Raw genomic sequence first — 23,827 nt, 5'->3', positions numbered from 1 at the left:
AAGCGCCCGGCATCGTAGCTGTTACATAAAGTGTGTTTACCAGTGTAAACTTTCTGCCTCCGGAAACAATATATGTTTACAGTGTGCAGGTTCCCATCACCTTCAGCAGCAGCATGAAGGTACTAGAAATGATGCCAAATATTGCCTTCATTTTCTATAAAGTTATTGTCCGTTGGAATCTGGAATCATGTGTCCTTTTCTAGTCGTTTCATTTTAATCATGTAATGGATCCAGACAGGAGCAACAGAAAGTTCAAAGAAAGTGAAAGAAAGGACAGTAGACACAAGAGGACAATATACCAGACTGGGACTTCCCAGGCTGAAATACAGAGGCCCAAGGGAGACAGAGTTAGAAACCATGAGATCTGAGCTAAACATGGACTTGTTGACCACATTCTTAAATAGTGGGGCATACCCTTTGCAACCTTAGCAAAAGTGTACTCAGAATCACAAAAAGTGGGAAGTCTGGTGCGGTGGCGTGTGCCTGTAGTCCCAGCTACTTGGGAGGCTAAGGCAGGAGGATAGCTTGAGCTTGGAGGTTCAAGCTAGCCAGGGCAACATAGTGAGACCCTGTCTGTAAAAAAATAAAATAAAGTTTAAAAAGTGGGAGCTGGGCGCAGTGGCTCACACCTGTAATCCAAGCACTCTGAGAGTCTAAGGCAAGGGGATCACTTGAGGTCAGGAGTTCAAGACCAGCCTGGACAACATGGTGAAACCCCATCTCTATTAAAAATATAAAAATTAGCTGGATGTGGTGGTGGGCACCTGTATTCCCAGCTACTCAGAAGGCCAAAGCAGGAGAATTGCTTGAGCCTGGGAGGCAGAGGTTGCAGTGAGCTGAGATTATGCCACTGCACCCCAGCCTGGGTGACAGAGTGAGACTCCATCTCAAAAAAAATAAAAAATAAAAAGTGGGAAAGCATCCTTGATAACCTCTAGTTCAACCCCCTAATTTTGTGGGTGAAGAAATGCAGGTCCAGAGAACAGAGAATTTCCCAAACTCATATTCATTAACTTGTTCACCAAGAGCTAACTGAGTCCCTACCCTAAGTCAGACATCTTTCCAGAAAACAAGACAGGCAACGTCCTCGTGCTTGTAGTTTACGTTTTAATGGGCTACAAGAGATATAATCAATAAGAAAGTAAATAAGTGAAGAAGATAATTTCAAAAGAAGATTAACAACATTAAGAAAAGTAAACCAGGGCCAGGCGCAGTGGCTCGTGCCTGTAATCCCAGCACTTCGGGAGGCTGAGGAGAACAAATCACTTGAGGTCAGGAGTTCAAGACCAGCCTGGCCAACATGCCAAAACCCTGTCTCCACTAAAATTACAAAATAATTAGCCAGACATGGTGGCGGGCGCCTGGAATTCCAGCTATGCTAGGGAGGCTGAGACATGAGAATTCCCTGAACCCAGGAGGCGGAGGTTGCAATCAGCCGAGATCATGGTTTACTTTTCTTTTCTTAATCTTGTTAATCTTCTTTTGAAATTTCTTCACTTATTTACTTCTTATTGATTGTATCTCTTATACCCCATTAAACTGTAATCTACTAGCATGAGGACATTGCCTGTCTTGTTTTCTGGAAACACTCCAGCCTGGGTGACAGAGCAAGACTCCATCTCAAAACAAGCAAACAAACAAACAAACAAAAAGTAAAGTAAACCAAGTAACTTGATAGAAAGCAACTGAATATGAAAGAAGGAATAATCTATTTTGGAGGGCCGGGGGGTCCTCTCTAAAGATGTGACATTTTAGTTAAGGCCTAAATGGCACAAAGGCATAGCCATGTGACAAAACAGGGAAGAGCATTTCAGGTGGAGGGAACAAGTCTGAAGCCCAGTGGGAGCCAGTTTGGCCTGTTAAGAGGGAAAAAAGAAGCCAAATGCTGAGTGGAGAGGAAAGAGGAGTGATTAAACGTGGTAGAAAAGGCAGAAAGTCAGACACTATGTAGGCTTGAAGACCACAGAGTTTCACATTGTATTCTAAGCATGATGAGACGCTGCTGGAGGGATTTAAGCAGGGGATGGCATGATATATCTTACATTTACAAAAAATCATGTTCATTAAAATTGATGGGAACCAGGCCTGATGGTTCACGCCTGTAATCCCAGCACTTTGGGAGGCCAAGGCAGGCAGATCACTTGAGGCCAGGAGCTCGAGACCAGCCTGGCCAACATGGCAAAACCCCATCTCTACTAAAAATACAAAATTAGCTGGGCGTGGTTGCGCATGCCTACTGTAATTCCAGCTACTCAGGAGGCTGAGGCAGGAGAATCGCTTGAACCTAAGAGGCAGAGGTTGCAGTGAGCCAAGACTGCGCCAACTGCACTCCAGTCTAGGTGACAGAGCAAGACTCCATCTCAAAACAAACAAACAAACAAAAAACAAAACAAAAAATAAAATTGATGGGATGCCACTGTTTTATACTGACCTTCTGTACTAGGTCGCAATAGATCAAACCAAAATGGAAACACTCTTAAGTGCCACATGATCAAACTGAAACTTAGAAAACAAAAACAGGCAAATCCCCAAATAGTCCAGCTTTTCCAAAAAAAAAAAAAAAAAAGACAGCAGATTCATAACTAATCACAAATGGCCCAGCCAACGCCTGCATAAGGAAGGTTCCCCTACTTTAACCCTTACAAGGAAAGTAACCTTAAGTAGCATGATGTTAATCAGTCCACTTTTTTGTATTATGCTGTTTTATTGTTCCTGCTCAAGCTATCTTGTGAAAACCCATTGTTCTGCCAGGCAAGATGCTGCTCAATTCATGAATCACTAATAAATGCCAATTAGATCTTTAAAACTCGTTTTGTTGGAATTTTGTTCTTTGGCTATCACTCTTGCTCCTGTATGGAGCCTAGATGGAAGGGGAGCCAGAGTGAAGCAGGGAGACAGATAGGGGCTTGTATTAGTCCGTTCTCACGCTGCTATGAAGGCATACCTGAGACTGGGTAATTTATAAAGGAAAGAGATTTGATTGACTCACAGTTACGCATGGCTGGGGAAGCCTCAGGAAGCTTACAAATATGGTGGGAAGGGAAAGCAAACACATCCGTTTTCACATGGCGGCAGGAGAGAGAAGTGCCGAGTGAAGTGGGGTAAACCCCTTATAAAACCAGAAGATCTCCTGAGAACTCATTCACTGTCATGAGAACAGCATAGGGAAACCGCCCCCATGATCTAATCACCTCCCACGAGGTCTCGTCCCCAACACGTGGGGATTACAATTCAAAATACAATTCAAGATGAGATTTTGGGTGGGGACACAACCAAACCGTATCAGGGCTCCTGCAGACATCCAGGTGAAAGATGGTGGTGGCTTGGGCCAGGGAGGTGGCTATGGAGATACTTGCTAGACTGCAAGCTCCAGAAAGGTGAGAACCTTTGTCTCTTTTGTACACTAATGTATTCCAAGCTGCTAGAACAGTGTATGATATATAGTAAATGCTCAATAAATGTTAGTCGAATCAATAAACGGTTGTTTTCTGAAATTAGACTAGAATCCAGGTTTAAGAAATAAAAGTATAAGCTGTTCATGTATGCTGGAATAGTATGCCTTATTCGGATTTGGAATAGTATGTGTTTTTAGACATTTTAATAAAGTACATGCAATATTCTTGCAATTGTGTGGCCTAAACCATGGCGTCAGCCAGTGCATTCAGTGCAGTGTGAGAGCTAGCCCGGTGACGACAGGCAGTGAGCCTTGCCCAGTGCACTCCTCTTGTCTTGAGCTTGCCAGCTAAGCTGTGTTTGTGAACATCTGCCCTGCAGTTTGTTTTCTCATGATCATGCTGTTGATTTAAGTACAACGTAGAAATCTGGGAGTGGATCTGTTGGGCCTTTGCCAAATAGCTGATGCTTTTGAGTTTCTTTATAGGATAAGGAAACCTGAGGATGATTCCCTCTCTTTTTTGGGGCGGAGGGAGACAGGGTCTCACTCTGTCACCCAAGGCTGGAGTGCAGTGGCACGATCTAGGCTCACTGCAACCTCTGCCTCTTGGCTTCAAGTGATTCTCCTGCCTCAGCCAGCTAAGTACCTGGGACTACAGGAGCGTGCCACCACACTCGGCTAATTTTTTTGTATCTTTAGTAGATACGGGGTTTCACCATGTTGGCCAAGCTGGTCTCAAACTCCTGACATCAAGTGATTCACCCACCTTGGCCTCCCTAAGTGCTGGGATTACAGGCCTGAGCCACTGTGCCCGGCCATGATTCTCTTTACTACCATAGATCTCTTTTGTGTTGGGAGTGGTGATACATAATTCCCACCCTCCAACCCCATTATCCCTCCACCACCTTTACCACCCGTCCTGCACATTTCACAGGTCACAATGACAATGTTTCATTTGTTCCAGGCACATGCATTACATACATTAACTCCAGTAATCCTCACAAAAGCTCCAGGAGATATTATTACTCTTATCCCCACTATACAAATGTGCAAACTGAGGCACAGAGAGGTTAAAATCACACCCAGTTAATAAAGTTCAGGGTGGCTGGGCATGGTGGCTCACATCTGTAATCCCAGCACTTTGGGAGGCTGAGGCGGGAGGATCACTTGAGGCCAGGAGTTCAAGACCAGCCTGGCCAACATGGCGAAACACCATCTCTACAAAAATTAGCTGGGCGTGGTGGCACATGCCTGTAATCCCAGCTACTCAGGAGGCTGAGGTAGGAGAATTACTTGAACCCAGGAGGCAGAGGTTGCAGTGAGCTGAGATCACACCACTGCACTCCAGCCTGTGCAACAGAGCAAGACCCTATCTCAAAAAAAAAAAAAAAAAAAAAAAAAGTCAGGGGCCACATTCATCCAAGAAGTCTGATTTCAATTTAGCTTCTCAGTATTTTAATTTCTTCATTGGTAAAATAGGGATAATATTATCTACCTTCATAAGGGTTCTTATGAAGATTAAATTAGTTAATATGTGTAACGTGCCCGGCCCAGGGCAAGCACTCTGTAACTGTTAGCTATGATTAGCTTTCCAGTATTATTCCCATGGGAAAATTACTTTTTACACATATGATTTTAATTTGTGTACAGGATCACATCTTGCACTTATGTCAAATATCAACTGAACTGCTTCACAATGATGGCAGAATAAGTTGGTAGAACTCATTTATTATCCCCTAGATTGAGCAAATATATATTGATCAACCATAAGTGTGGGACCATGCTAGGCCCTGGGGATACCAAAACAAATGGGACACAGCACCTGTCCTCAAGGAGCTGACAGCCTGGTGACACAACCAAATAGGCACATGAGAAGTTATTCAATGTAATTTGGTAAATACAGAAATGACAGTGGGTGATTTCTGAGCTGGCTCAGGTAAAAGGTATAAATTCAAAAAGGCATCATGTAAACCTAGGAAGACAGAAGAGCTCTGATGAGGTACAAGAGGGACTGACACTTAAATCGTAAGTCTGACCTCAGGGTGGACAGCTAATCTTTTCTACAGCGCCTTCTTGAGGGTGACTATCGGTAAAGGTGACTATTGGTGAGAGACCAATCACTGTGATCTGAACCAGATGGGAATTACACATCCTTATTGTTACTTAGATAACTTATCTTTTCCTTCTGTTGTGAGTTTGTGTTTTGTAAAAAGAAACATCCAGAAAGGTTGCAATGGTCAATTTATTTTATTTTATTTTATTTTATTTTTGATAGAGTCTCACTCTGTCGCCCAAGCTGGAGTGTGGTGGCATGATCTTGGCTCACTGCAACCTCTGCCTCCCCAGTTCAAGCGATTCTCCTGCCTAAGCCTCACCAGGTAGCTGGAATTACAGGCACCCGCCGTTACACATGGCTAATTTTTTTGCATTTTTTGTAGAGACGGGGTTTCACCATGTTGGCCAGGCTGGTTTCACACTCCTGTCCTCAAGTGATCCGCCTACCTCGGTCTCCCAAAGTGCTGGGATTACAGGCATGAGCCACCGCACCTAGCCGTTTTTCTTCTTTTCTTTCACCCAGGCTGGAGTGCAGTGGCACGATCTCAGCTCACTGTAGCCTTGACCTCCTGAGCTCAGATTCTCCCACCTCCGCCCCTTGAATAGCTGGGATTACAGGCATGCACTAGCACGCCCAGCTAGTTTAGTTTGTTTGTTTGGGGTTTTTTGTAGAGACGGAGTCTCAGTACGTTGCTGGTCTCAAACTCCTGGGCTCAAGCAATCCTTCCGCCTTGGCCTCCCAAAGCCACTGGGATTACAGACATGAGCTACCATACAATGGTCAATTTTTTAAATACAGAAAATATTGCTTTTTATCCTAGAGTAGGCAGTCTCTATCACAGCCATTCATGGAGTCGAAGTGGGCTTTATTATCCCGCTTGGCTTAAAAGCTGGTGCCATTATTTTGTTGCCTCTCTTTGAGTCCTAAAGGGCTGTTGCTGTTACTGTTGTTGTTGCTTGCTTGCTTTATAAAGTTTACCACTTTTCCTTATCTGAGCTTCCTTTCCTTCAGACTTCCGTGTATGATTTAACTTTACCCTTATGAAAAGAACACATTTTTCAATATACATGCTTGCTTTTTCTAATCCTTGCCCCTCCCTGAGTCTTGGCCGTGGGCTGAACCAAAGAACAGGCTCTGATGTCAGGGACAAAGGCTCTCAAATAATAATCTTTTCAGAAGATCAACAGGGAGAGAGACCAGGCCCCGGATGATAAAGCTACTGGTGCAGCCACTGAACCACAGGGCTTTCTCTTCCTTCACTCGGCCTCTTTCTGATTGGGAACACACAACAGCTGTTTTAAAGCTTTCCCTGGAGGGTGACTGATAAGAAACCTATTACCTGGAAGTATCACCTTTCTAAAGTAGGAGAACAAAAGGCCACACTTTTCCCAGATGGTGAGTCTTTTGGGGCTTCAGGGTTTGGAAAAGGCTCCTGCTTGGACATCCTGATCCATCTTCCATTATGACACTGGCCCGACGTTTAAGCTCTGACTCGGGATACAGTTCCTGCCCCATCCTCTCCATTTGTGCTTTTCCGTGTGTCATGGTTGCTGGGCAATATGACAAAATTATGTCTGGATTCCTGTGTGGGAGGAAAACTTTAATACTGCTTTGATCTGCAAATCAAGGGACAAAGTCACTTTCACAGGATTCGATGTAACTGGAAACTTCATTCTGGGATTGGCTGATGGCTGAACTTGTAGGAGATGAAGGGACTATTTGGCAAGATGTCCTTGAAGGCTGGAGTGGAGGGTTGATAGAGATTGGGGTGCTTAGCTGCCTGGAAGGAGAACAAGGTGTAACAAGACGGTCAGGTCTGCGAAGATCAGCTGTAAAAGAAAAAAACAATGTGTATACAGAAGCAAGGGAGTAAGAAAAGTGAAGGAGAAATGTCACAGATGTCAGAGAGGAGATAAACAGAGAAGTGAGAACATCAAAAAGAGGAATGGATGCCCTTGGCAAGAGGAGCTGATAAAGGGAACTATTTTGAGAAACATTTGAGATTTTTCTGACAAGAAAATGGAAGCTATTCCTGGCTTAGGGAATTGTTTGTTTTCAAAACTTGCGTAACTGCTCTCTCTTCAATCATATTTGAATTCTCATTACTGCCTGTTTAATTGGCAAAAGTCACTCTAAGTTTGTATCAATTGCATTGTTTCTTAGTGGGGTTAATAATACCCATAGACGATGAGATTTACGGTTAGGAGAACATGGGTTTTAGACTCAGAGGTGTGTGGGTTCACGTCTCAGTTCGGCAGCTCCAGCAGAACTTCCATGTCCTCTGTAAATGAGGACGATGCTGGAACAGTGTTAGGGTGAGGATTGGCAATAAGAACTGCAAAATCCGGCAGATGGCAAGAGCTCAATTCATATCATCGGTTATTATTTTTTATTGGTATGATTTCACCCAAAGACAGGGTGTTTGGCCAGATTATATCTGGAGACCTCTTTCGGCTTTATAAGATTTCTCAATGATTTGGATGTGATGTAGGAATGTTGAGGCTTTTCTGACCATAGATTTTAGACTGGAAGGTATCTTCAAGATAACCTCATCTGTATCCATGTTTTTTTCAATTTGTACTTAACAAACCACCGCAAATTTTATTTTTATTTTTTATTTATTTATTTATTTATTTTTGAGACGAAGTCTCACTCTGTTGCCCAGGCTTGAGTGCAGTGGCACAGTCTTGGCTCACTGCAACCTCCGCCTCCCAGGTTCAAGCAATTCTCCTGCCTCAGCCTCCCAAGTAGCTGGAATTACAAGCATGCACCACCACGCCCAGCTAATTTTTATATTTTTAGTAGAGACAGCATTTCTCCATGTTAGCTAGGCTGGTCTCGAACTCCTGGCCTCAAATGATCTACCTGCCTCGGCCTCCCAAAGTGATGGGATTTCAGGTGTGAGCCACTGCTCCCAGTCTTACCCCAAAATTTAAAGGCTTAAAACTACTTCTGTTTATTAGCTTACCATTCCGTGGGCTAGACATTTGGTCTGGACTCAGCTGGGTGGGTTGCTGGGGATCACTCATTGGACACCACTATGACCGTTTGGCTGGGTCTGGATGGTCTAAGATGCCTTCACCCACATGTTGGGTAGTTGGCAATGGCTCTCTGCCGGGCCTCTTTCTGTGTATGGTCTCATCCTCAAGGAGACTAACCCAGGCTTCCTTATACAGAAGTCTCAAGATCACAAGAGGAAGAGAACAGAGGCTGTAAGATCCATTAAGGCCTGGACTCAGAAGTCTCAGTTTCATTTCCACCATATTCTATTGGTCTTAGCAAGTGCAAGTCTGGCCCAGATTCCAGGAGGTGAAAGGAGGTGCCTCTTAACAGCAGTTGTCCTGGGTCAGTCTTACTTCAAAGGCCAGAACTATTTCTGTTTTGCTTCCTTGGTAATAGTAAACATAATGCCATCACTGACTACCTGAACCTTGAATTTTCTGGCTGTTGACTGTACCTGTTCATCCACTTTCCTGACAACCACTAAGAAAGAGGTAAAAGAGACCCCGCCTCAGCCAGGCGCGGTGGATCATGCCTGTAATCCCAGCACTTTGGGAGGCCGAGGCAGGTGGATCACGAGGTCAGGAGATCGAGACCATCCTGGCTAACATGGTGAAACCCCGTCTCTACTAAAAATACAAAAATTAGCCGGGCAAGGTGGCGGGTGCCTGTAGTCCCAGCTACTCGGGAGGCTGAGGCAGGAGAATGGCGTGAACCCGGGAGGTGGAACTTGCAGTGAGCCGAGATCACGCCCTGCGCTCCAGCCTGGGTGACAGAGAGAGACTCCATCTCAAAACAAAAAAACAAGAGACCCCGCCTCTTAAGAGTGGCAAAAAGTCACATTGCCAAGGAGTGTACCTCCAGGAATGATAGGAATTGTGGAGGAATTCTTTGCAAACAATCTACCCATCACTTATTCCTCTTTGACAAGTGGGGAAAGAAAAACCAAGGAAGTTAAATATTTGGCCAAGATCACCCAGCAAGAACCTGACACTACTCCTGGGCTCTGTCTCCTACCTGATAGTAACTCAAGAATGGGCCAGGGAGGGTATCATTAACAAGGAGCAGATAAGTGGGGCCCAAGAATTACTTACAAACAACGTCTGGGAGATAAACAGACAGCTATCATTTACTGAGCACATTCTAAATGGTTAGTACATAATTAATTTGTCCTGGAGAAAAGATGGGCACAAAGCCTTGCTCAGAATAAAGTCAAACAAAAGTGACAAGCAAAGGTCAGCAAGGACTAAGTTGGGAAAGACAAAGAAGAGGAGGGGGAGGTGGGTGTCATAACTCAAGGCTGGAAATAAAGGAAAAATAAGTTTAACTCAGGAATAGGAACATAAGAGGAGTGATGTGTTCCAGAGGTGCTAGGATGAAATCCAAGGCAGCATTTTGCAGACGGATTCATGTGAATGAAGAAAGGACATTTTGACTTGGAGCAGAGGGCTGGCTAGCAAGAAAAGACCTGATTTAATTTAATCAAGTTGATCAGCCTCGGGGTAAAACAAATTAGAAGTGTAGACAACAGTCCCTTGTGATATGTTGAGTCAAGCTGTACTAATTAAGCAGGCAAGCTGTGTATTAGTAATTTCCCTGTATGTATGTCATTCTCAACCCTGAGGTTCTCATTGGCATAAAGTGGATGGTACGTCCCAATTGGTGCTGAACATATAACAAGCCCACATGGAAGAGGAAGAGCCTTGTGCAGGCTGGTTATGAAGTTGGTTGAATTCTGCTTACAAACAAATGTTATCTTTGTCAAACTGAGGCTAGCGGAAATAGAAAGTACTGTCCTCAAGTTTTGTCACCACACTTCCACTTTACGTTTAGAATTTTTTCTTACTTGCTAATGTTGAGCGTATTTGATAGTTTTTTTAAGTAAATGAATGAATCTAGACCACTGATTTTATAATTGTTTTGCTCCTTTTAGTACCAGAAGCTCAGTTAACCATTGTCAACGTACAAACTATACTTCATAGGGCTCTTGGGTATGTAGGGTTAAGAAGATGAATTACAGGTACCCAGAGAGTTTGAATTTAGACTTTTATGTCATCGTTTCCCTTCCTGGGTCACCCTTACATCAAAGGCCAAGACTATTTCTGTGTTGCTTCCTTGGTAATAGTAAACATTATGCCATTATCGACTACCTGAACCTTGAATATTCTGGCTGACGACTGTACCTGTTCAACACTTTCCTGACAGCCATCTCCAGAGTTATCCTTAAAATATTTCTGCTTTAAAAATATTTGAATTTTTTCAAAATCTTGCCCCCTTCATGTGTCTGTGTGCCACTACTGTCTAAATTTCATTTCTCACTATCTTCAGGAAACAACTACTAACATAAACATATCCACGGATTATTTATGTTTTACTTCCAACAGCCCTAGCCAGAGTCAGGTTTGTACGGCTCAACATTCAACATTTAATCAAAATGAAAGTCAATCTCATCACAATAAGATGACGACGAAAAAAAAGAAAAAAAAAGTCAAAAACTTTCTTATTTAAAATACTTAAGAAAAATGAGCTGGTTTTTTAATTAAACATTTCTTATTCCAATAAAGAACTCTGAGACACTGATTTTTTTTAAAGATAAAGTGTCACTCTGTCACCCAGGCTGGAGTGCAGTGGCGCAATCTCGGCTCACTGCAACCTCCGCCTCCTGGGTTTCAGTGATTCTCCTACCTCAGCCTCCTCAGTAGCTGGGATTACAGGCACCCGCCACCAAGCCTGGCTAATTTTGTATTTTTAGTAGAGATGGTGTTTCGCCATGTTGGCCAGGCTGGTCTCGAACTCCTGACCTCAGGTGATCCACCTGCCTTGGCCTCCCGAAGTGCTGGGATTACAGGCGTGAGCTACCGTGCCCAGCTGAGACACTGATTTAAAAATTGATAAAACATACAGTTGCCAAGTCACAAAGTATAATTACTAAACAAACATAAGGGAAGTGTTCAAACCTTCCTCTTATCAAAGAAATGTAACATATTTTATTAAACAAAGAAACTAAAGATTCTTAAAAAGAAAAATAATCAGTAACAATTACAACTAGTACCACCAAAATATTAGAAAAATAAAAATACTTGAAATAATAATACCTTGTCTTCCAAGGATGCCTAGTGGCAGGCTTGTACATTGCTGGCATAAGTGATATTGGTACAGCTATTTTGGTAGTATGTATAAAGAATGACAAAAAGGGCTGGGCTCCCTGGTTCATGCCTGTAATCCCAGCACTTTGAGAGGCCAAGGTGGGAGGATCACTTGAGGCCAAGAGTGAGAGACCAGCCTGGGCCACAGAGTGAGACCTCTCTACTTTTGTAGAGACCTCCATCTCTACAAAAAATAAAAATATTAGCTGGGCATAGTAGCATGCAACTGTAGTCCTAGCTACTCATGAGGCTGAGGCAGGAGGATCATTTGAACCCAGGAGTTTGAGGCTGCAGTGAGCTCTGATGGCACCACTGCATTCCAGCCTGGAAAACAGAGTGAGACCCTGTCTCTAGAAAAAATAAAATTTAACTTTAAAAAAAATCACAAAAATGTTTTGACTCTTTGACCCAATCATTCTACTTTAGTGTCTGGCAGAGACACTGTAAAAATAGAAAATGCACGGCCAGGCGCAGTGGCTCACACCTATAATCCCAGCACTTTGGGAGGCCGAGGCGTGTGGATCACGAGGTCAGGAGTTCAAGACTAGCCTGGCCAATATGGTGAAACCCCGTCTCTACTAAAAATACAAAAATTAGCTGGGCATGGTGGCACACGCCTATAGTCCCAGCTACTTGGGAGGCTGAGGCAGGAGAATCACTTGAACCCGGGAGACGGAGGTTGCAGTGAGCCAAGATTACGCCACTGTACTCCAGCCTGGGTGACAGAGTGAGACACCATCTCAAAAAAAAAATAGAAAATGCACAATGATATTTATTACAGCAATATTTATAAAGAAAAATCTCAATGTCCTGGATCAGGAGAATAAGAAATAAAGGATGGAAAACATACTAGCTTGAATATTATGCAAATACTTAATGATTGCTCTGAAGATGCGTGATGTTAAAGGTGTTATTAAAGTTTTGGTAATGTTAAGTTTTTGCAGTGTTAACTTTAGGGTTTTTAAAGATTATATATGCATGATATCTGCGAGTGGCATCTTCTATGCACTTACGTAAATCAGAAGTCTAGGAATCTTCCTTGATGTGTCTCTACCCCTACTCCCCAAAACGCCATCACTTGGAGGTCACTTTTCACCTTAAGTCACCCTGAACACTTTCCACTTTTCTCCAGCTTCCCCACTACCGTCCTGGTCCAAGCAAACACCTCTTTCTTTTAGACCCTACAAGTGTCCTTACTGGTCTCCTGCCCCCGCACTGGAATCTACTCTCCACCTGCAGCCAGGATGATCTTTTAAAATGCAAATCCAACGGGTCTTACCCCTGCTGAGCCATCACTCATTGCTCCATGACCAAACACCAAATTGCGGAACCTTACCCCTAATGCTACGTTATCTAACAGTGGCCTCTCTGCTTGTCTTGGGCTTCCTCTCCATCTCCACACTCCAGCTACACAGGCCTTATTTCAGTTCCTTGCTTCTTCCCTTGGGGCACTTGTTGCTCTACACAGGCTACCCGTCTGCCTGGAAAGCTCTCTCTCAGACCCTTCTGCCATGACCCTTTGGCCTCATCCTTCATCCTTCATTCTTCTAGCCCTATGTCATCTCAGAGAAATCTTCACTGGTGGTGCCTCAGCCCAGGTCCCCTTGTTATATGCTCTCTTAGCAGCTATTTACTGTTTTTTTTTTTTTTTAGATGAAATCTCACTCTGTTGCACAGGCTGGAGTGCAGTGGTATGATCCTAGGTCACTGCAGCCTCCAACTTCTGGGCTCAAGGGATCCTCCTGCCTCGGCCTCCTGAACAGCTGGGACTACAGGAGCACATCACTACAGCTGGCTGATTTTAAAATTTTTTGTAGAAGTGGGTTTTCGCTGTGTTGGCCAGGCTGGTCTCTCACTCCTGGCCTCAATTGATCCTCCCACCTTGCTTCCCAAAGCACTGGGATTACGGACAAGAGCAACCACACCCAGCCCTATTTACTTTTTTATTGTTTCCCCCCCACACACTCCCACCCCAGCAGAATTTAAATCCCATGAAGGCAGGGACTTGTTCACTGCTCTTTGCCCAGGGTTCAAATGTGTGCTGAGTGAATAAGTCATATTTACCACTATTTGTTACCTTATGTCAATATTGTTATTGGATTCATATCTGTCTCTCCCACTAGACTGTAATCTCTCTAGGGTGGGAGCCCTATCTGCTTTGCTTACCATTGTATGCCAGCATTTGCATCATAGGCGGCCTTCCACAAACATATATTGAATATTACATATATACCTCAGCATCCCACGTAGCTGGGACCACAGGTGCAAGCAATCATGCCTGGCTAACTTTTAAATTTTTTGTAGAGACAGGGTCTCACCATGTTGCCCAGGCTGGTCTCAAATTCCTGGACTCAAGCAGTCATCCTGCCTTGGCCTCCCAAAGTGCTGGGATTACTGGTGTGAGCCACCACACCCAGCCTGGATATATTTTATCACAATTATGTGAGAAATGCAGCAGAAAAATCACACTGAAAGAGTAATATTGATTGTGTTCAGATTATGACAATATTACTGATTTCTGTCTCCAAAAAAAAAAAAATGGAAAAGTGACAACACAAATAAAAATTCACAATCAAACAAAAAGAAGAGATAGCTCCATATATTGTACATAATAAAAAAGCTAAAAATAGAAATGATACCTATAATTATTCTACTCTAAAACATCAGGTGTTTTCAATTTTTTTTTTTTTTGGTGTGCCCAAAAGGGGGATCATTTTTACATAGCTATAATCATAGATAAATGTTGTATTTTCATTTTCCTGCTTCATGTTTTGTCATATGCATTTTCCCAGGATTCTATGTTGTCTACATAATTATTGTTAGCAACTACATGATACTCAGTTAAATTAATGTTCTTGGGGTGGGGTTATTGCTGTAAGATAAATTTCCTGGAGTGGAATTCAAAGTGTTTGAGTACTTTCAGGGAAATACAGATTTCTGGCTTCATTGGCCAGAAGACAGAAAAGAAGCAGGCAGTGGTGGCTATGTACACAACCGTGGAAGGAAAGCTTGAGGTACGATTAAGTGAACTGTGATTATTTTTAAAAGAGAGTCAGGGCTCGGCATGGTGGCTCACGCTTGTAATCTCAACAATTTGAGGGGCTGAAGTGGGAGGATCGCTTGAGGCCAGGAGTTTAAGGCAAGCCTGGGCAACAGATTGAGATTCTGTCTTTACAAAAATTAGTCAGGGATGGTGGTCCCAGCTACTGGGGAGGCTGAGGCCAGAGCATCACTTGAGCCTAGGAGGTCAAGCCTTCAGTGAGCTATAATTGAACCACTGCACTCTAGCCTGGGCAACAGAGTGAGACGTTGTGTCTAGAAATAAATGCAGAAATAAATAAAAATTGTAAAGGGAGAGTCAATATTACAACAAGCCTGTACAGGGGAAAATGTTGTTTATATGGAACACTTCTAAGTCAAGTAGCTTGACTGTCTCCTGAAATGAGACCAATGTTTTCAGAAACAGAGAAGGGTGGTGCCGGCTTTTGGGGAACTGACAATTAGCGAGGGCTCCAAGGAAGTGGAGGTCGTGTGCAAATGTGGGGCATTAGTAAGTGAGGAGTTCATAAGTTAGAGGCAGCCAATATTGGTTAGAAGCAGATACTTAGGATTTCTTAGTCTGCTCTGTTAGTAAATGAAGTAGCAACAAAGACAGGAATACCAGGCATCAGAGGGTGGAAATGGCAAAGAAGGAGGCACCAATGCAAATTCTGTAAGTTGAACATGTTGATTGCTGTCTAGTGCTTTGCAAAATGCAAGACTGGGCAGGGTGACCTCTGGCTTCTTTCTCGAATATTTTATAAAATAGCAGTATCATAGCCCCAAGCAGGAGCCTGAGTTGCAGCCATCTCAGTTCATTGCCTTTTAACTCCAAATCTGCCACTTCGCAGATATCTTGCTCGTCTCCTCCTTAGCAATACAAAGACCCTAACACTTGTGCTTTACAGCAGACCCTGGATAAAGGATAACAGCTGCTGAGCCACACGGAATACTTTTCCAAGCAGCAGAATCTCCCAAGGTTGGAACCCAACAACATGCCTATCTTTTTCATCAGTGCTATCTAAAAACCACCACTCTGTAAGCCTTGTCATCATGTTCTTCAAACTCCACTTTCTGTTCATTTTGCCTCCATCCAGGAACATCTCCCTCTGGATTAGGCACCTCTCATTTCCAGGCAGTTCTAGGGTCTTCCTTAAATAGAGCAAAATGATCTACTTTGAAAAAAGTATTAAGAAATCACAACAACCAGTGATTTAATGAAGAACTTAAAGCAGCATTTTCATTTGAAAGAGAATTGGGCAGGAAAGGGGAGGAGAGAAGAAAAAAAAAGTAATAGGATTTCAGGCCACATGTTCTGACATTATGGGGCAGACACATTTGTGGACTGCATGGCTTTTCTGTCCATCTCAAATTACCCCATCCCTTACTACCTTTGCATTAGACGTGGTCACTCATGGGCTTTTGTGTTTTTGTGTGTAAAGAAGTTCATTATCTAAGACCATTATATTCGGCAGGGTGAGGTGGCTCATGCCTGTAATCCCAGCACTTTGGGAGGCCGAGGCAGGGGGATCACTTGAGGTCAGGAGTTCAAGACTAGCCTGGTCAACATGGCAAAACCCCGTCTCTACTAAAAATACAGAAACTAGCCAGGTGTGGTGGCGGGCTCCTGTAATCCCAGCTACTCAGGAGGCTGAGGCAGGAGAATCACTTGAACCCGGGAGGCAGAGGTTGCAGTGAGCCAAGATTACACCACTGCGCTCCAGCCTGGGTGACAGAGAGAGACTCTGTCTCAAAAAATAATAACAATATTAATAAGACTGTTACATTCAATAATTTCTTTTCTGCGTGTTAGCTTTTATCTTTGAGCACTGGATGGACAAGCAAGTATCCTATTTGTTACATTCACTGTTGAATCCATTGCCTACCTGGGGCCTCATAAACACTAAATTGATTAACATTGCTCAATAAACATTTAATGAATTAACAAGTGAATGAATGAGTAATCAGAATGAGAATATTCTTGTTTCTGCATGTCATTAGAACATCTATCATTCAATTGCATTATTAGGTCAGGTTTTAGCACATTGCTTAATCCAGGTTGTCCTCATCAGCCTGATGATTATTTTAACTACTGGCAAAAACTTTTAGTTTGCCATCATATTTACAAGAATACTAAAAAAGAAAAAAAAAAAGAATACACCTAAAATACATGCATCGTTGAAAGGGAAATTCTGATTAGAGCCATTTTTTTTCTAGACTTACAGATTATGCTGCTCCTCCATTAAGTCAAGTTTAGCCCATCACATGGATTGGCCTTAGATGTGAATGAATTTAAAGAGTGCATTGAGGCTGGGCCAGGTGGCTCACTCCTGTAATCCCGGCACTTTGGGAGGCTGAGGCACGCAGATCGCTTGAGCTCAGGAGTTCGACACCAGCCTGGGCAACATGGTGAAACCCCATCTCTACTAAAAATAGAAAAAATTAGCTGGGTGTGGTGGTATGCGTCTGTGGTCTCAGCTACTTGGGAAGCTGAGGTGGGAGGATCACTTGAGCCCAGGAGGTGGAGGTTGCAGTGAGACGAGGTTGTGCCACTGCACTCCAGCCTGGTGACAGAATGAGACCCCCATCTCAAAAAAAAAGTACATTGATTTAAGGATGAGCTTGATGTTAAGAAAATAAATAAAGACTGCATTAACGTTTTATTTTATTTCAGCAAACTTCAGAAGACGAAAAGGGATATCAGATGGCTTCAGGGAGTGACTGGTGAATGGTTTGAAGAAATTCAAAGAAAAAAGTTTTGTAATGAAACGGATGTTAGCCAAATGTTAAAACAACCACTTACATACAGGCTAAGGAAGGAGATGGCAAAAAATGGTAAGAAAAAGATTTTAGATTTAAAGTTGATTTCTTTTTTTCTGTGGCATAGTATTGTAGATAATGGCCCAGTGGATCTCCAATGTAACCAATCCATGTTTAGAACTATTTTAAAGTCGTAAGCCACAAAAGTTTATAATACAATATACACTAAAAAAAAGTGAACCGAAATTTTACTGTAATAATATCTTGGGTTTTCTTTTTGTTTTGGGGGTTTTTTTGAATCAAGCAAGATAGCATAGTGGGTAGGAATATAGACACTGATGTCAACAGAGGCCTGGATTCAAATCTCTGCTCTGTCTCTATTCATGTGAGTCTGTTCAAGTCATTTATTCTCTGTAAACCTCAGTTGCCTCATCTTTAAATGAATACAATGATACCTACACCTCATAAGGTGGTTATGAGAATTAAGTAAAATTATGTGTATAATGTATTAAGCTGGGCAGGGGGTAGGGAGTGGCTCACACTTGCAATCCCAGCACTTTGGGAGGCGGAGGCAGGAGGATCACTTGAGCTCAGGAGTTTGAGACGAGCCTGGGCAACATGGTGAAACCTCATCTTTACAGAAAAATACAAAAATTAGCTGGACATAGTGGTGCCCACCTGTAGCCCCAGCTACTCTGGAGGCTGAGGCGGGAGGATCAGTTGAGCCTGGGAGGCAGAGGTTGCAGTGAGCTGAGATCATGCCACTGCACTCCCGCCTGGGTGACAGCGTGAGACTGCACCTCAAAAAAAAATAATAATAAAATATGAAGCTGGAACAGGGTAAGCACTTAAATAAATGGGATGACTATGATGAAGGGGGAGGAAGAAAAAGGGGATGGGTGGAGGAAAGGAGAAGCAGAGATCAGAGGAGAAGGGAAGGAAGGTGGTGGGGGAGCTGCCACACTTCTGGAACTTTGGTAAACTCCATGAGTGAGTTCTAATAAATGCCTTCTATATAGATTAAAAGGATACTAAAACTTGCTTTCACAGGACTATGGTGAAGATAACCAAAGTGAACTAGAAACTATAAAATACTAAAATAACGTATCTTTTTACTGATGCAGAGTCACATTGACTGTTTTTTTGCATGTTACTAACATTAGTAACATCATGAAACATGCAAAAATACTTCTTCTATATTGATAATATCTTGCAACTCTCATAATAAACATATCTATGTAAAAAGACTCACAGTTCAGATTTTTTAGATCACCCCCATACGTACCCTGGTGACTTTTCCCTTGTCCTAAATTCCCCTAGTATTTATAAAGTCAGCATGTCCAAAATCATTATAATATTATGGATTTTGTTTATTTTCATTTTATTTATTTATTCATTTATTTATTTATTTTGAGATGGAGCCTTGCTCTGTCACCCAGGCTGGAGTGTAGTGGCGCGATCTTGGCTCATTGCAACTTTTGCCTCCCAGGTTCAAGCGATTCTCCTGCCTCAGCCTCCTGAGTAGCTGGGATTACAGGTGTGTGCCACCACGCCCGGCTAATTTTTTTGGATTTTTAGTAGAGATGGGGTTTCTCCATGTCGGCCAGGCTGGTCTCGAACTCTTGATCTCAGGTGATCTGCCCACCTCAGCCTCCCAAAGTACTGGGATTACAGGCGTGAGCCACCATGCCTGGCCAATATTATGGATTTTGTATATGTTGATGTTGCCTTTGAATTTTTAATGCCCATATATTATCTATACATATATATTATACATAAACAGGTTGACTATCCGTTATCTGACATGTTTGGGACTAGAATTATTTCCGATTTCAGATCTTTTTAGATCCTGAAATATTTGCATTATATAAACTGAAAAGTTGAGCATCCCAAATCCAAAAATCCCAAATCTGAAAGTCTTCAATGAGCATTTTCTTTAAGCACCATGTTGGTGCTCAAATTTTTTTGGATTTTGGGGAAATTTTGGATTTCAAGTTTTTCGGATTTAGGATGCTCACCCTGTATATGTTACATGCAAACACATATATAAACCATGTATGTAGCAAACACATATCCACAGAGATAGATTTTGGAAAGGAATGAAGAAAAATCTAAATGGCTTAATTTCCTTTTCCTTTACGTTCTTCAGTATAAGAAGTTATGTAATATGTATCTATCACCATGGTTTTAAGGTACTGAAATAAAAACTTCTGAAGGACAGCATGGTTAAGCAACACGAGAATTGAATGAGGTCCTTGACTTCCTAGCTTGGGTGAGAGGAGGAATACTGTACGGAACTTTGATTCACAGTACACATGGAAAGATTCCCTACTATTTGAGTTTTCTCTATGCAGCAGGACCATCAGAGGGACAGGAGAGAGGTTGCTCTGACTCCCTTAATCCCTGAGGTCTTCATGTGAGGTTGCCTGCCCCGTTTCTAGTCTTCATAGAGGGAGAAAGTGACACAACAGCAGAGGCTTCATTCTTTCAACTATATTTACTTGGAAGTAATTGATGCAAAATTTTTACAACTTTTTTTTTTTTAGATCCAATAGAATTACCTACATCAAGATCTAAAAATGTAACTAATCAAAAAAAGCCAACACCTTTTTCTTCCCGGATGAGCTTCAGATCGTCATTTGCTTCCCTGTTCTCATTCAGGAAATCTGGAAAGGAGACTTCAAAGCTTCCATCGCTGGGACAGAAAGGGTAAGTTAAACTCAGGTCATGTTACGGTCCGTTTGTTATCTGATATCAGAGGCCAGCAGCCTGTTTTGTGTTCAAAATGTTTAATGTTTGTTCTTAGAATTTCAATTCAATTGGTATTAAGAACAAAGGAAATGGGACTTAGCTTGCATAGTGACAAAGTTCTTAGGAAACCACGAAATGTGGCTCACCTGAAATCTAACTTCTAACGAGCTGCAAAGTGCATTGGTGGTGCATTTGGTGAGTGATGGGTTAAATATTGGGAAATAGCGATTGCCAGTTTTTCCACTGCTCCAAGAGTCTGGCCTATGCCCTGGCCAGGAAGATATATTTAAATAAAAACTACTCCTCTTTGCAGAATATATGTCCTGGTCACGTCCTGGTCATAAGGAGAGTCGGGGTATAAAGACTAGATGAGAGAAAATGTGAGATGAACAAAGAGACTAGGGAAAAATAGGATTCTAAAACAGAGGGAGGAAATGTAATTACTGTTACTAGAAATACTGAAGGCTGTTCCCATGTGTTTGCTCAGTATGTATAAGGTGAGGGAGGAGAAGATTTTGGAGCAGTGGAAACTTAGTTCCAGATGGTTCCCAGTTTAGAACTGTGCAAATCAGTTCACTTGACTCATTATGTTGTTGGATTACTTTGTGAAAAACAAGCAAGGCTATGCTTAAGTGCAATTGAGCTGACTGCTAAATATTTTCGGCATGGCTTCCTGGTTGCAAAGCTTCCCACCCTCTTAAGGTGTTGCCTTGGCACATGATATGTTCCGTGTGCCGTCAAACCACACGGTGTATTGCAGCACTAAATAAAAGGTGTTGGAGGTCACTGTCGCTGAGAAACAAGAGGCAGCAAGCAGCTGGTGGGTCGTGTGATGAGGCTGCTGGATTTAGCAGACCACTGTCCTCCCCTCTTGGGTGAATGGAGGGTTTTTCACTTCCAGCTTTCACCAGAGGCTGTTTTTGTCTGATGAAAAAAACAGCAGACCACAATGTAGATTTATGTGACTGTAGCTACCAGAGTCACTAGCAAGGAAATACTCTTCAAATAGGTGAGTCATTTTTCTTTGTAAAAATTTTTGAGACACTAGTGATTCTCACATTTGGGGGATTTAAAATTGAGAAGTGTTTCTTGCCCAGTAAATATTTATTTGAGGGAGAAAAAAATATTTCCACTGCGTGGTATTGCTAGGATTTGTGATATCATTTGTATCTTAGGTGATTTTCTTTAAGGCAGAATGTTGTATAGCTGAACCATCTAATATTAGTAAACTGGGAAAAGTTGAGGAACCTGTTAATTCTATGGGCAAGTTATTTCCAAGCTCATATTGCAAATTATTGCAAAGGTGGATCAAAGAAGATATAGATCTATAATCTTCATTCTGGGTATCATGTTTTTCGGTTACAGACCAAACTGGAAAAAATTAAAACTCTTGCAACACTCTGTTTAGCAAATGTCCTTCTTAGATATCAAAATACTTGCAGCTCTCTTTTAACAGGAAGAATTGAAAAGTAGACACAACATGCAGAAATAAAATAAATTTCATCATGTAAGTGTATTTATGTGTGTTTAGCAGTTTTCAGAACTTGTCATCTTCAAATACATTTTACTTTCAAAACATAAATGGGAATATTTAACATTTATCTTGTTATTATTATTGATATTGATAAGTATTTATTAATTCTGCTGGTGCAGAATATAATTAAAGGCACTGGGTTTTGCTCCTAAGAGGTTTCAGAAGATGAAATATAAAAGCATGTCATTTTTATTTTTAAATTTGAATGTGACCTAAATATTTGGATATGAATCCTATATGTGGGAGAAGAAGTGTTTATTAAAGGGGGCATTGTATTATGACAGGTGATATAAATCAGGTCATACATTCTGAAGGGCTCTATAATCTCAGGTAGAACCTAACTTTCTTTGGCAGTGTTGATCTGAAATAGAAAATCAATCTGCAAAATGGACTGTGATTCAGGAGCTCCTCCTTACCTACGAGCACCCTGGGAGGGACTGACTAATGGCCCAGGGACACACAGTCATCCTCTGCAGGCAACAGTCAGGTTTCTACTTGCTGAAGCCATCAAGGGCTTGACTGTCACACTCAGTGCTCTGGAAAACAAATCAGTAAAGCAATTTAGAGGATCTTTTGCAAATCAGAGAAAAAGAATCAACACAAGGCGAAAGATAGCCTTCTGATCAGCACTTTAAAACGTGCTTATCAGAAACTTTTTTTCTCTCTTTTAAGCTTTGGTTCTAACCGAGAAATACACTGGATAATAGGTAACCCTCCCCAGAAGAACATGGACTTCATCATTTCACCAGATTCACTTGTTCCCTTTAAGGCCTAGCCAATAAAAGTATACAGTATCTTCAAGCTCTGATTTCCTAATATCAGAGATAAAAAGCCATGGGAACACAGTGACTTGGTGAATTTATAAAAATGCAAAAAGAAAGGCCAGTCATGACGGCTCACGCCTGTATTCCCAGCACTTTGGGAGGGCAAGGCAGAAGGATCACGTGAGCCCAGGAATTTTGAGACAAGCTTGAGCAACATGGTGAAACCCCATCTCTACCAAAAAGATAAATTATCTGGGCATGGTGATGCGAGCCTGTAGTCCCAGCAACTTGGGAGGGTGAGGTAGGAGGATCACTTGAGCCTGGGAGGTGGAGGGTACGGTGAGCTGCTGCACTCCAGCCTGGGTGACAGGGTGAAACCCTGTTTCAAAAAAAAAAAAGAAAAGCAAAAAGATTTACCACTTCTGCCTCAAATATGATTTGCTCCTCTTCTCAAACATATATACTTCCCAAATTATCCCATTATGATTTTAATCCTATTTGTAAATGATTGACTCCACCCCAACCCCAGGAAAAAAGAAAAATATTTTCCATTCATGTTTTAATGTATACATTCCTAGCCAATAAATCCAAGAAAAGTATACATATATACATGTAGCTTTCCCTCAACATCTTCCTGCAAGTCATGTTTGCACGGACCTTGTTCTAGGGTATCTAGTGCATGTAACATGTGCTCAGCCCCTACCATAGAATTTCAGTAACTTCGTCATCTCACAAATGCCTTCCACAGGGCATCCAATGGTCTATGTCATCAGCTTATACATGCAGTCTTCTCAGCTGCCAAGCAGAATCTATAGTTGTTCCTTTCTTGTTCCAGACCCCCAGTTATTCCAGTGATGCCCTCCCTACTACAAATAAGTGATGCGCGTTGCCCTTCAGATGCAAAGAGCCTTGGTAGATCCGCCTAGCTACTCTCAGGCATGTCCAAATTTGCCTGACCCATAGGGTGTACACAGCTCAGACAGCCCAGCTGCAACCTCTAGATTACATAAGTAAAAAGGTCAAATTCTATTTTGGAAAATTAAAAGGGCAGATCTTTTTTTTTTTTCCTGGTCTCTCTGTCTCTCGATCTCTCTCTGTTACCCCCCTTCTCTCCACCTCCCTCCAAATGCCCCAGTGTGTACTCTTGCTCGTTGCTAGTTGAGTGCCTATGTCTGAGTTGGAAGACACAGGAATCTAAGACACCTAGATTGCAGGAGAAGTCAGAGAAAGCAAGCTCCTTCTTTGGAAATGCTCCTTCTGTGATTCCAGGTGTGGTGTCCACAGATAAATGGCAGCATTGTGGTGGCAAGAGGGAGAAACAAGACAAGCGGAGTGGTTTTAAGTTTCATCCTGGGTGGCTTATGGTTCCCAGCTGGTCTGATC

General features: G+C 42.3%; 1 protein-coding gene across 4 annotated transcripts in view; it reads left to right on the top strand.

Annotated features, from left to right (window-relative positions):
• Positions 1-23,827, top strand: part of EXPH5 (exophilin 5) — an 88,869-nt gene that overhangs the window by 34,986 nt on the left and 30,056 nt on the right. For 3 of the 4 annotated variants that reach the window (XM_024255802.3, XM_054525019.2, XM_024255804.3), the window contains 2 exons: positions 17,310-17,470; positions 19,942-20,104. In XM_024255802.3, the coding sequence (XP_024111570.2) occupies positions 17,310-17,470; positions 19,942-20,104 (324 nt within the window). Of the gene's footprint in view, positions 1-17,309; positions 17,471-19,941; positions 20,105-23,827 lie in introns of those variants that run through there. The other variant, XM_054525020.2, reaches the window with a different exon arrangement.

This window comes from Pongo abelii, chromosome 9 (genome assembly GCF_028885655.2).
Source record: "Pongo abelii isolate AG06213 chromosome 9, NHGRI_mPonAbe1-v2.0_pri, whole genome shotgun sequence".
NCBI classification, from domain to species: Eukaryota; Metazoa; Chordata; class Mammalia; order Primates; family Hominidae; genus Pongo; species Pongo abelii.
Note: the sequence above shows the minus strand (reverse complement) of the source record. Positions and strands in the feature narration are given on the sequence as shown.